At 30.6% G+C, this 14,289-nt stretch overlaps 2 protein-coding genes across 7 annotated transcripts in view; one reads left to right on the top strand and one right to left on the bottom strand.

The window, feature by feature from the left end:
• Nucleotides 1-12,725, bottom strand: part of LOC107449592 (uncharacterized) — a 28,643-nt gene extending 15,918 nt beyond the window's left edge. For both annotated transcript variants that reach the window (XM_043047689.3, XM_071185723.2), the window contains exons 1-2: nt 12,362-12,725; nt 9,716-9,756 (exon numbers count right to left, since the gene is read on the bottom strand). In XM_043047689.3, the coding sequence (XP_042903623.2) occupies nt 9,716-9,756; nt 12,362-12,490 (170 nt within the window). In that variant the 5' untranslated portion in view covers nt 12,491-12,725. The remainder of the gene's footprint in view (nt 1-9,715; nt 9,757-12,361) is intronic.
• LOC107449579 (muscle calcium channel subunit alpha-1) overlaps nt 1-14,289 on the top strand; it is a 201,325-nt gene that overhangs the window by 542 nt on the left and 186,494 nt on the right. For 4 of the 5 annotated variants that reach the window (XM_087164832.1, XM_087164828.1, XM_087164831.1 and 1 more), the window contains exon 1: nt 14,089-14,236. The exons of the other annotated variant lie outside the window; for it this stretch is intronic. In XM_087164832.1, the coding sequence (XP_087020958.1) occupies nt 14,104-14,236 (133 nt within the window). In that variant the 5' untranslated portion in view covers nt 14,089-14,103. Of the gene's footprint in view, nt 1-14,088; nt 14,237-14,289 lie in introns of those variants that run through there. 5 annotated transcript variants of the gene reach the window in all.

Raw genomic sequence — 14,289 nt, 5'->3', positions numbered from 1 at the left:
GACGATGTTCAACGTATTGCATTCGATTAATTGCACATTTCTTCAAAGACTGTTGCGTTGTTAGTTCAAATCAGAATAACTGCGAATTCAAATTTCAAGAAAGTACCTAGCATTTTAGATTGACATTTTGTGTCAGAAAAAGTGACAAAAACTAAATGTTTTGGTAAGTAGCTTATATTTTATTTGGATAACTTTACTACTTCATTTCTAACTAACTGTTAGTTTTTACCCAGAAAAATGTCGAAACAGTCAAGACAGCACAAGTTCTTTGAAGAAATAATATTAATTAGATGAATAATTTTATGAATTATAATTCTTATATATTCTTACAATTATAAGAATAATTATAACGGATTATAGAAACAATAATAATTAGAAGAAATATGTTTGCGGAAATGTACAACGGAAACATCCTGTATATGAAAAAAATGCGTAATATACAATTTTGTTCAATTATAATAAAGTTTTTTAGTTTATTTCCTTCCTAACATCCATATTTTATACATTCAATCAAGAAGCAAAAAGTCCGGACATTTGACTGGTTATGGTGGTAGAAATAGGTATAGATTAAGTTCTGGTATGTTTAGTGTTAAAGACAAAAGTTTTAAAATTGCAAAGTAACCTTTTACTTTTAATTAATACCAGGACAAAAAACTATTAATTTAAGTGCTGTATAATTTTCTTCAAACTTAGGACACGACATTAGTTCGAATTAGGTGATACAAACTATTTTTGTAAAATAATCTAAATGTCTTTTTCTATTCAAAGACAAAAGTGTAAGCAATGAAAATTACAAAATGAACTGTAAAATCATCTGTTTACATAATTAGCTGATCAGAAATCTTTTCTGTTTATTCAATTCCTACAACAAGTTCACACTCTCCCTAAGCTTGTTCAAATTTTCGATAAATAATAAAATATTTTTTATTCATCCACTTAAGTTCAACTGTAACCGTAACGGATGACACTTGATGTTAATGAAGTTTTTTTTCTCCAAATATTAATTCATTAATTGAACAGGGATGAACGAAAAATGAAATGGAATTTTTTGATTGGTTAAGCTTTAGTTATTGTTTTAAATTTTACTAGAAGCGATTTAGTTCACATATTTTAAAAATAACATGAGTGATAATTTCTAACTTATAGCTCTATATGAACATAAAAAAAAGTTTACTGCGCACATTTAGGTATTTAATTATTTTATATTCCATGTCACCAGATTTATACTTTTACAGTTGTTTGATACCACGCGCCTTTCTTCTTTTTCTTCAATTCCTACTATTAGTTTCACACTCTCTCTCTATATGAGCAATTCTACAAGTAAACGCCAATTAGGCGGCCAAAAAAAAAATTTAAAAAATTTTGGGGGGGCATGCTATTTCTACATGAATTTTCTTCTTTTTTGCCCCCTAAAAAGGCAAGAAAAAATCGTGAACATGAAACTTTTTCTTTGTGACATACTTTAAATGTAACATACTCTTTCTGACATACTCAGATAAATCTGAGCCATTTATTCAGATAAAACGATTTTTACATAAATATAATATTATTATACTCTCTAAAATGTATTTATAGAGATTTCATACTATAATATTATATTTTAGTATAAAAATTGGCGTTTATTTGTAGAATTGCTCATATCGTCGCTTTGAAACTAAACCGTGGTAACTCAAAAAAGCAAGTTTTTCAGGAGAGCAATTTCTAACTTTCCGCGCTCATGCTAATCGCGTCAATGCGATAACGATTTATCTGCTCTCTAAATTAATTTTATGGAACTATGAAGATAACACTTTGTTTCTCTTAAAGGGTGATTTTTTTTCACTCAAAATGACCCAAATATCTCACTTTTCGATTTACTACGGTTAGTTACAAAGCGACGATATGAGCAATTCTACAAATAAACGCAAATTAGGCGGCCAAACAAAAATTAAATGTTTTTTTTTGGGGGGGGGGGCATGCTATTTCTACATGAATTTTCTTCTTTTTTAAACCCTGAAAAAGCAAGAAAAAATATTAAACATGAAATTTTTTCTTTGTGACATACTTTAAATGACAAAATACCAATTTTAAATTTTTCCCGATTTTTTCAATTTAGGAACTTAGATTAAATTTTTTTATTTTTGTTTTTTATACTAAAATATAATCTTATAGTACGAAATCTCTATAAATACATGTTAGAGAGACATTATAATAATATTATATTTATGTAAAAATCGTTTTATCTGAATAAATGGCTCAGATTTATCTGAGTATGCCAGAAAGAGTATGTCACATTTAAAGTATGTCACAACGAAAAAATTCCATGTTCACGATTTTTTCTTGCCTTTTTAGGGTGTAAAAAAGAAGAAAATTAATTCATGTAGAAATAGTGTGCCCCTTCAAAAATTTTTTATTTTTTTTTGGTCGCCTAATTAGCGTTTATTTGTAGAATTGCTCATATATATTTATATATACTGTTCAAATTTTCAATCGTTAATAAAATACTTTTTATTGATCCATTCAAGTACAAATACATTTTTTTTAAAACCTGTAGTAGATGACACTTGATGTTCATACAGTTTTTTCAAATACTAATTCATTCATTAAATTTCATTAATTAATTTTAGTTTCATATGAGAGAAAAAAATTTTAATTATTTAATAAAAAGTAACTAAAATAAAAATTTTCTTTGTTGACCTAAGTAGGGATTGACTTTAATTTTTTTTTTTTTTTTTTTAATATTACTTGTTTATTTTTTAAATTGCTTCCTGATCATAAGAGTGAAATTTTCCAAAAAAATAAAAAATAATAATACGAAGAAGAACAACTTTTCGATCAGTTAAAACATTCAAATCTCTACTGTAAACCCATGCCTGACTTCTCCACGATAGTTAGTCCCCCCCCCCCCCCAATGCTTGATTCAAGGGTTCAAGGGTCTTCTGGGTTGCATTTAAAAGTACAAGAATACTAAGTTGAATATCGACAGCTCCAAATCGGGTGGGTTGTTCAACAAGAGCAAATAAAATGAATAATTAAAATGACATTAGACAAAGAATATATTGAAAATAATCGAGGCTTTTTTAAGTATGTATTTAAGCTATGGGTGCCTTCTTAGAAATTTAAAGTTAAAAATGCAACAATCGAAAAATCAATTTCATCCACAGCTAAGTTGTTCTATTCAGAAAGGGAGAGGGGAGAGATCATTCAGCGACATTCAAATAGCGTGTGACGTTTGTTGTTGTCGTAGGCCAATTAAGGAAATGGGTGCGATGGCTCTTGCATTTCTGTGGCGCCATCTATGGCCAAGAATTTGACTTCTGCCACACCCGTTTATGGAGAGAGCCCATTCATACATTCATCCACAGATCGTAATTTTGACCTGAACCAGATAACGATCCATCCCTAGTGGTATAATTTGTTATGAGCACATGGGGTACTTTGTGACCCGACACATTTAACATGCTCCAGTCACTATTTACTACACGGAGGAGTCTTCGGCCGGCTGGATTCGAGCACCCTTTCTCACATACGTGAGTCCAGGCTATCCAGGCCAGAGAGGATGGCACTCAAAGAAAGAAATAATTTTTCAATATTATGAAGTTTAAGCTACAAAATTTAGCCGCTATTTAAAATTATAATAAATCTAAAATATTCCCCGATGCAGCTAAACAATCAAAAATTATTTTGTATAAATGTAACTGAAGTGAAGAGATATACATTTTTCAGGGAAAAAATTGGAATGACAATTGTTTGGAAATCATACATAAGTATATAGCAAATTTAAAGTATAATATATTACAGGACTCCCACTCTTTAAACAAAGCAAAAATTGAGGACTTTTTTTTTTTAAAAATTAAGGACTTTTTCGAAAAATTAAAGATTTTAAAAATAGTATAATTGTTTATCGTCGAATATACCACCAGTGACAGTGCCAATTATTCACCTTTCTTTAAAAAAAAAAAAAATAAATAAATAAAAAAAAAAAGATTTTTTTTTTATTATAAAGTACTGATATAATTGTATGAATTAACAGAGTTAGCCTAAGTAGGGCCATGCAATTTTTGAAAACACGGGTTGTTGTTCTTTTTTTTTTTTTTTTTTTTTTTTTTTTTTAAATATTTTCAGATTGTTAAATTTTAACATCTATAAAGCTAATCCGTATTCCATTCTTAAGGATTTCGTTGAAATTGACATTAAGTAAATTAAGTGTAGAAATTATGGTTTGAAATTTTTTTTCCTACATTAAAAAAAAGAGTAATAAATAAAGAAATTTTGGAAAAACATTTAAAAAATTATTAAAACAAGTTTTTATTTTTCGCAACTAGCCATGCATCACATATACCAGGGGTGGCGAACCTTTATGCACCAACGTGACATTTTTTCTAAAAAAAATTTTTAATGTTGTCATAGACGTGCCGACAAATAGTTTTGACTTCGTGATTATAGCGTAAGTAATAATACTAAATACTATCAACTCAAAACTATTTATTACAAAATAAAATACATTTTGCAATGTCTCAGTTATACGCGTAATTCAACTTAAAGTAACATCAGTGTGACTTCTGTTGTTGCAGATTAGATGACAAATAACTTATATTAGAGTTATAAGATGTTAGTTTAAGCAAAACTGTTTGCTAGTTATTTATTGTTAGCTTGTTTTTTTATGGTTACTAATTGCTTTTTTGGCTTTAATTGTTCAGTTTTTTGTGAATTTTAATTTAATTGTTATTATGCTTCATATCGGAACTTCGTGATCGGTAGCGTGCCCAAAATATTGCGTCGCGTGCCATAGATGGCACGCATGCCATTGGTTCGCCATTCCTGACATATACAGTTGCTGGTCAATCATGCTAAATATTCAGTTATGCCAAAAATGTTGTCTCTCTAAAATGCTATAACTTCAATGTATGGTCTCATTCTGGGTGATAAAAGAATGACTTTTTTAAAAATATTTTTCTAAGACTGAAAAAATCGTTCCTATCAAGTATAGCGATACTGAAAAATTAAGAACCTTTAAAAACCTTGTACCAAAATTAAGTACTTTTAAGGGCCCTTAATTTCCAAAATAAAGATTAATCAGTTTTTAAGGACCGTATTATTAGAAAGTTCAACATTTTTCTAATCAAATAAATTGTCTCCCAACTATTTTAGTTTCACACATAATTTTAAAAGCTATTCGTCACTATATTTACATTTCAATATAAAGCCATTTTATACTATATTTTATCTAATCAGTGCTCTTTATAAAATTCATTGATTATATTTTCTTTAAACCAGTATCTCAAGTCAAATGTTTAGATAATGTTATTTTGAATAAGCATCATTATTTTAAGAGATTCAGAACACCAAAAATAAATTCGCAAATGCAAAATTGTTTAGTTTCTTGTTGTTATACTCAATAGAAAAAAGTAGATAAAATTCTTCAAAAAAATTTTTTTTTCTCATTTAAAATTAAAATATTTAAAGAATTCTAATCTATATTATCTAATCTTTATTCTAATCTTATTTAAAGAATTCTAATCTAATCTTTTCTTTAGCCAAGTTAATTATTTTTGTTTTTATAACTAGAAACTTGTACCTGTACATGCAGAACAAAAAAATTAAGTTTTGTTTTCCTTCTTCATGAATAAAACATTTTTATATTCTATGTTTATACATGATTTAACATGTTTCCTATGCTTTCCTTAGTCTTTGTCAGCTTTTTAGGGTAAAAGGAGAAACAGTTTAGGAAATATCTCTGGAATGCAAGCAACATTTACGAACTTTCGATATTGCGGTTACTAAACAATAAGAATTTTGTATAAATAATCAAATATTTATCAACAAAAAAGCGAAATTAAATGTTAACATATAGTTGGTTCTTAAAAAAAACCCTTTCTTTAATTAAAATACGCGTCATAAAAGGTTAAGTTGAAATTGCGAAAATTAGCATTAATCCAACAATTGTAACGATTTGTCAACACATATTGCTGTTAGCGATTTAAGGAAATGTGTGATTGGTTGGCTTTGCTGAGAAAAAATAATCAGGGGTCTGTCCAGACATTTTGTGAAAGGTCCGTTTTTGTGAAATTGTTAAAAAATTACTCGTAATTTGAGAATATAAAATAAACGTTAAGTCACATTCTTTCAACCAGGGTGCTGCTTTTGTGAATTTGTGCAAATAGGGTCCTGTTATTGCAAAACTCTTTTTCAAGGAGTTTTTAAATTGTAAAGACATACAAGATTATGCTCAACACTGTAAAATTATAATTTTAAAAAAATAAATTTTAAAAAATAAACAGCAATTGCTGGTACTAAATTAGAGATGCAAAATACAAATATTTGGTATTTAGCCTATACTGCAGAACTCAGAATATTCATTTCAGACGAATAATGGAAGAAGCGACTGCCGAAGACAAAACTTAATTCGTTTACATCTGTCTTTCTTTTTTTTCTCCCTGGGAAAGGTTTATTCGATTAACAAAACAATAATGAAGATAAACAAATTTGTGAAGGGTCCGATTAAAAGATAAATTATTTTGTGAAGGGTCCGTTAACGGACCCAAATTTCTTCTAAACAGACCCCTGATAATTCACAAATTTCATTGCATGGGAGTACAAAAGCTATCGGAAAAAGAATGCAATATAAAACCTATTGTCATTAAATTATAACTAGTTTTTGGAGAATTTTATAAAGTAAAAATACTAAAACGTTTTAGATCATTTTGTCAAAATAGAAAAAAATAATCACTAAATTATCGGAAGCAACTCAAATCCATGCCCATGGACAAAAAGAAGAAAAAAAACCTACTTTAAAAAACAGAAGCAAATATCCTAACTCTTTCTTCCACAATTTTTGCCTTTTTTAAACTGCATAGTCCCATAGCCTCCATAGAGGGCAAAGGTTTCTCCATTCGTTTAGCAACCATGGGAGAGTTATCTGTGGCATTCTAGTTTTTATTTTCTTGAATTTTATAAATCGTCGTTTACGGTTATAAAATAAATTACGATCAGTTTACGGCTACCAATTTTCAACTCAGTAACCTTGTAATTTTGAACCCAATCCAGAAGACAAGGGAACTCATGGATCAAGTATTGGGTGAAATTTCCCTCCATGGAGGACTTTTTGATAGAACTAACCCGAATTTGAGTTACACGGAGAGGAAAACCACGAATACCTACCACAGTTACACTGATGGCAAGGGGACTCAAACCCATGATCCTTCTACCACTGAGGATATTTCACGTCAGCAGTGTGGACGGTGCGAGCCGGGTGCGGAATTCGTATTGACCAGCAATCACCGGGATTCGAACCCGGTTCATCTCATTAAAAGGCGAACGTTCTATCCAATGAGCCAACGCTGCTCTGGCATTCTAGTTTAGCAGGATTATAATGGAGCAAATTTTGATGCAAGCTAAGTTGAAGATATATGAATTGTTCGGCGATACATTTCCGCCTAATGAAGTGTGTAAAACAGATGGTAAAATAATTAAAATTAAGAAAACTAGTAAATAATTTAAATCAATAGAATTTAATTCCCTGATAATTCCAGATTTTTCAGTTGAGTGACCACCCTGATATGCGTATCCCTCCGATCATGATATGCCTACCTGACAATGTGTGAACAGGCTTGATAATCTGGGAAGTTTTATCATAGAGATTAGCAATTAAATTAGTATTTAAAGGTAGCATTTAAATCTGCCATGTTTTTTTACAGTCATTTTTTTTATGTCTTTAGCTAATGGAATTACAAATCGAATGGTAGATAGCGCGAGTCATATTGCCCAATAATATTATAGAATAATGTGTCTTTAAAGAATAGGCGTAAAAATAAATCGGAAATAATGATTCAGAAGTTTTATTTCGAATTTCAACCACCATCTGTGCTTATCTCTATGAGAGCAAATTATTTTTAGGAATTGCAATTCGTCCCAAACTGAATACAAACAATTATCACTCTATTTTGAAAGCGTTTCTATGGAGACGGGAGACACTTCAAGCGGGGGAAACCATAAACGGTCACTCCGTTGACGATTCGGGGAAATGGAAGAAAGTCGTAGAAAAATGCGAAACTTTCATCAGACTTCTACAAACAGATTTCCCCCAAAAAAAATTATGAAAAAGAGACGATTACATGAAATAAATCAAAGAAGAGATGAGATAATAGGCCAAAAATAGAAACACAGAGAGACTTAACTCCATATTAATATCACAACACAAAAAATAGAAATTGCTGTAAAATAAATAAATAATTAAAATAACTTTCTACCTACCTATTTGTATTTTTGATAATCACATTAGTATAGCAATAAATGCAGTACGATTTAAATTTAGGGGTTGGGATTTTTTTTTTCGATTAAAATTACCTACATTGATTTAAATCCAATTTTTATTTTTAATTCAAATCGGATTTTTTTTTTTAGTGTATAAAATAACTTTCTACCTGCGAATGCGTATTTTTGATAATAATATTAGTATAGCAATGAAAGCAGTGCGATTTAAATTTAGGGTTTGTGATTCTTTTTTCTATAAATTACCTGAATTGGTTTAAATCTAATTTTTATTTTTAATTCAAATCGGATTTTTTTTTAAAAAAAATACAATAAGACATTTAGTTCATATAAATTAAATGCGACTAAAAATAAGCAATAAAGTTACAAGTCTTAAAACAATTTTAGGTATAATTTTTTTTTTTGAATGGAAAAGAAATGTATTAACGAATTGAAATGGCTAAAATAAATCAGAAAACTAATTTCGCAGATCTTTCATTATATTAATAAAAGTTCTTGAAATTATAAAATAAACTGCGTTAAATTTTACATTTAGTGCAGATTGATAAATGCTTCTCTTAGAATAATTTAGTTTACCCATTTATTGAAAAAAACAATTCTCACAATAAGAAAAGGCAGTTTATATATTTCTTTTTAACAATTTTTTTTATGCTATATTAGGATAATTTCCTTCTACTGTAACTATTTTAAAATATAGATATATATTTGAAGTATTAATATTAAAAGAGGCTTTTAGAATGTGGTTTAAAACTAGAAATTGGTTTCTAGTTTTAAAGTTGTTTCTAGTCTTTCTTTTTTTTTTCTTTCTTTTTTTTGAAGTTTAATAGGACAGGAAAAAAAAGAAGTCCCAAGTAAACAAATTAAATAAAGCTGAGGGATTATGCTTTGATTTGGGACCTTGGAACCTGTATTTTATCAGATGATAAACTCAGTAAGATGCTGGCAAAACTATTAGTTCATCAGCTTAATTCAGGGTCTGATTTACGTTCTTCCTTTACCCTGTAAAGACTTATATACTACTTTCTCACAAAAGACGAGTCGCCTGCATCTTAAATGATTTATTCACAAGTTATCGATGCACATCACAAACATTGACATATCACACACAAATATTAACATAGACATTTATCGAAATACCGCCATCATCATTTTTATAATCTCGACTCCCCTCTCTTTGGAAACAAACAGAAACCTAAAAGAAAGTTAGTGTGCCATCTAGTGGCCAGTTTCTTACAACCCATATAGTTGGATATAAGTTACAAGATAGATTTTGAATAAGATAGAATAAGGTATAAGATAGATTTTGTAATAAAAAAATGAATGGTTTGTTATGGTTGTTATATCTTGTTAATTGAAGTAATTTAATGATTTTCTTTTAAATATGGAGAAAACTTTATTAAATTTATCATTATTTTTGAAAATTATCATTAGATTGTAAGTTTCTTTTTTAATGTCAAAAGGTTACCTTCTGTAAAGAAATAAAGCTCCTTCCACATCAGTTTCTTTCTGAAAAAGTAAGGAAATAATAAAGTTATCAACATTTAACACAAGTTTGCATACTTTGTTTACATATGCACCAAATTTAACTACATTTTTAACCCTTTATGTATGTATACTTTTGAAGTATATACTTTCAACTAACTTCATTATAAAATCATAGATGGGAGAACAGTTTCTCTTTGACATTTTTTTCAAATGTCAAAGAGAAACTGTTCTCCCATCTATGATTTTATTTTATTCTATTACTGGGGTTGAACAGTCGGCCCAATTTTTGGGTTTACGACTACAAATGTTCAACTCTGTAGCCTTATAATTTTGAACCCAATCCAGAAGAGAAGGGAATTCCGTGATCAAGTATTGGATGAAATTTGCCTTCGTGGAGGACCTTTTTAATGAAACTAATCCGCATTGACCACTAAAACCATGCTTTGCATGTGGTCAACTTACGCATGTCTCACCGCACTTAAAAAAAATTATGTAAATAAATAAAAAAAAATAATCTTTCCTCAGAAATTCAAAAATTTTAAATTAAAACTTTGAAATTAAAAAGTTGGGGTTTAATAGAAATAAATACATAAAAATAAATGGAAATAACAATAAAACTTCCCCGTCTATACGTTGACCAACTGTCTACATTGAATTTGACCATTAAAACCATGCACTGCATGTGGTCAACTTGCAGGTTTCACTGCACTTGAAAAAAAATACTTAAAATTATGTAAATAAAAAATCTTTTCTTCAGAAATTCAAAAATCTCTTAACCTTGAAATTAAGAAGTTCCAATCCAGAAGACAAGGAAACTCCTGGATCAAGTATTGCGGAGGACTTTTTAATGGAACTAACTCACATTTGCGTTACATGGAAAAGAAACCCTCCCACATTTAGCCTGACGGCAAGGGGACTCTAACCCATGACTCATCTACCACTGAGGATATTTTACGTCAGCACTGTGGTCAGTGCAAGACTGATGCGGAACTCGTATCTATCAGCCATGGCTTGGATTCGAAACCGGTTCACCTCCTTTGAAGGCGAACACTCTATCTCCTGAGCCATCAAAGCTCTCCCATTTATGATTGCTCTTATAAAAATAATACCAATGAAGGCTTTGTTTACATAAATGTTAATTTCAATAAAAGTTAGGAGGGGTAATGAAAAGAAGGCAAAACGAGTGTTTGTAGCGTGTTATGCATTTGTTCAATTGATCATTTCTCACCAAGTTTATTTTTAGTTGTAAATGAAGTATTTTTAAATTTGGTTATTTATAAGCACAGAAAATCTATTTTATGGCCATTTATTTATTATGGCCATTTATTTAAGGTAAAATTTTGAAAATTCTCCCCTTTCAAACCAAAAAAAAATATTAAAAACCAAATAAATTTTCCATAATAAGCAAAATGAATTTCTTTTCACAAATCAATCTCATTCCCAAAAACATTTTAAAATAACAAGTACTAGAAAAAAAGTAAAAGTAAAGCACTTGAAGGGCAGGCGAATTTGTAAATTTAAGTAAATTTTCTTACTACCTTAAAAATGTTTTTGGACAACTACCCTCAATCTATTAGTTATTACATATTATGCAAATGTTTTTTCATCCATCCATTGTTTAAATAAAAAACTGTAAAATAATATAAAAGAAAATAAACTATTACACTAAAACGTCAAAACTTGTTTGAAAATGAGTAAAATTAAATGAATTAGTCACGTACCAAGAGAAAAGGTAGAAAAATAAAGTCATTGGTCCTTGTGACTTTACTCCGTACATTTTTTTGACTGATTGGTTTATATTAAATATTTTAAATTATACTTTCAAATTTTTAAAACAAAATGTTTTAGAAATACAATATTTAAATTTTAATAAGAAAATTAAAAGAGCAGGCTTAGTATTAAATAAATTGTCTTTTTAATAGGTTTAATATTACATGTTTATCATAACAGAGTGCATAACCAATTTTTCAACAAAAAAATAAGCACCTCTTTACTTTTTAAGCCCTATATACATTAACAAAATGCAAAATAATTTTCAAAGACTTTACATGATCATGAGAAAAGAACCAGTCTCTGACAAAAGACTCTTTTCTTGATTATATTAGCCATCATAAAATGATCAAGCGATTTTTTGGTTCAATATCAGAGAGTGGAAAATGTAGCTTGAAATTGAGAATATCTTGCAAAATGCAGCAGAGTTGCACACGAGAGTGCAAGAATCTCACCGAACCCAGCTCAGTGGACGCACACACGAATTCGCAAATATTTTATCAAACATGTAACCTACGAAAATTCTCTTTTCTTCAAATTCCGAAGTTTTACATGAGTAACATGTTTTGTTACAATTTTTAATTACTTTTTTAAAGAAAGTTTTGAAAATAAAGGAATTTTATTATGTTAAGTAAGCATGGCTCTATCCCCTTCTCTCTTGTTAGCAAATCACAAACTCCCACCTCTCGTTCGTTAGGTCCTTACGTAATAATAGAACGCCACCGCATAATTTTAAGAATTTATATTAATGAATTTTAAAATATGCACAGATCAATCGTATGAAATCACATTTGTAAAGTATAGTAAAAAAGTAAAGCCTTAACAAATTATGTCGTCATGTTTACTTAAAACTTACCCATTTCCCTAGTTCCTTTTCATATTTGTAAATAGCTACCTGGCAAGCATTGTCGATAATTTCAACAATGCTAGAATCAACCCGCTGAAGTGTTTTTAAATTAATTTGATTTTCAGTCATAGATGCCATGAAGAGAATACGAAATAAAAAGCGATTTCGTTTTGAATAGAAAACGAATAATATAATCCGAATGTCATAAAATTAATGAAAATTCTAAGAAGTTGACTGATGAAATAGTTTTTGAACTACACACTAATGAAACCCGGCAATCCGTGAAAAAAATCACATCCTAATGCTATTTCGAAACTTTTATTTGTTTTGATTTTAAATGTCACTCTTTCTCAAGTTATGTTGAGATAAATTCTTTGCTTATAGCTTTATTAGACTACTAAGGACTTTTAAATATTAGTGTATACAGCTTATAGTTATGAAAAGTAATTTATGCCTTAGATGCCATTCTCACTAAATCTAAATCAGTACACGGGGAATGCAGTGATCGGTGATGCAGTGATACACGGGGAATGCAGGAATCAGATTCTTAATTTTTTTTTCATTCATGGGAAATTCGCCACAACTGAGCCAGCTGCAATGATGAGAACGGCCTTTAATCTCGCCTTAACCCATGACGGTGACTATGGTAGCGAGGTAGAACTATTTCACGTAGGGGTGTGGGATCACTGTTTCGGACAGGTTTTGGCTCGCGTCAGCGAAAAATAGGGAATGTTTTTCTTCGGTCCATTGTATTAATCCGTCCCGCAGTGGACTGATCGTTAAGCAAATCGCCAAAGTCAAGCATAACTGACTGCTGCTAGTGTGCTGGTGGGTGACCACTTGGATCAGTCTGCGTAGGGACCGAGGATGTGCGGTACTGGTCCTCGTTAAACTGTTCCACCGTGATGTGCCTGACTTCACGTGCAGGTCGCCAGGCTAGCGAAGAGGGGGTGCCATCCCCTCTGCAGAGGACCAAAATTGTGATGGCATGTCTTCGGATCATCCTATGGGATGTTTCCCAGGCCGTCGCCAATATCCCATTGTGCAGCTCTAGTGCAACGTAAATGAACTGCAACAACAACATTGTATTATCCCTAAAGTGAAGCGAAGCTACCCTCCATTTTTGTTTCCTTAGAAACAAACGGCCTCATGTCTTGTGGCAGGAGGAGTTCTTAAGGTTGACCAACAATATATGAGGCGTGAAGGCTCAAGGGATAGAGCATTCGCATTCCAATAAGGTGAGCTGGTTCGAATCCTATCGTTGACTGGTCGATACGAATTCCGCATACCGCTTGCACCGACCACAGTACTGACGTAAAATATCTACTGTGGTAAACGGATCATGGGTTAGAGTCCCCTTGCCGTCAGGTCAGCCGTGGAAGGTTTTCCTCTCTATGTAATGCAAATGCGGGTTAGTTCTATCAAAAAGTCTTTCGCGAAGGCAAATTTCCCCCAATACTTGATTCAGGAGTTTCCTTGTCTTTTTATTTTGGTTCAAAAAAACATGGTTACGGAGTTGAACATTGGTATTCATAAATTGAAAATTTGGTCGGCTGTCGACAGTTTCAACTACGGTTATAATAATACTATTATTATTGATTTAGAAGATGTTCTGTAATCCCATCTTCTGATACCATTTGAAGAAATATGTATCAGATCAAAAATTTACTAATTCACGAGTGAAATATCTTTGGAAGTTGCATTCATTAATAACATATTCTACTGCTACTTCAATCACCGGGAATGCGGGGATGCAACTTCAAAATTTAAACAAACCCTTTCTTTTGTGGCAGATTTGGATTTTTCTGAAAAAATATTCCACACATACTTATAGATTTTCGCATTTTGTTTCACATGCGGCGCAGTTGTCAAAAAATGAAAGTGGTAAGCTAACTTAAAATTAAAAGTTTTTGTATCAAATTAGGATTCTCCACAAA

The sequence above is a fragment of the Parasteatoda tepidariorum genome, chromosome 5 (assembly GCF_982258835.1).
Source record: "Parasteatoda tepidariorum strain Cologne lab strain chromosome 5, Ptep-v5.0, whole genome shotgun sequence".
NCBI classification, from domain to species: Eukaryota; Metazoa; Arthropoda; class Arachnida; order Araneae; family Theridiidae; genus Parasteatoda; species Parasteatoda tepidariorum.
The sequence above is the reverse complement of the archived record's forward strand: the minus strand, read 5'-3'. Positions and strand labels throughout refer to the sequence as shown.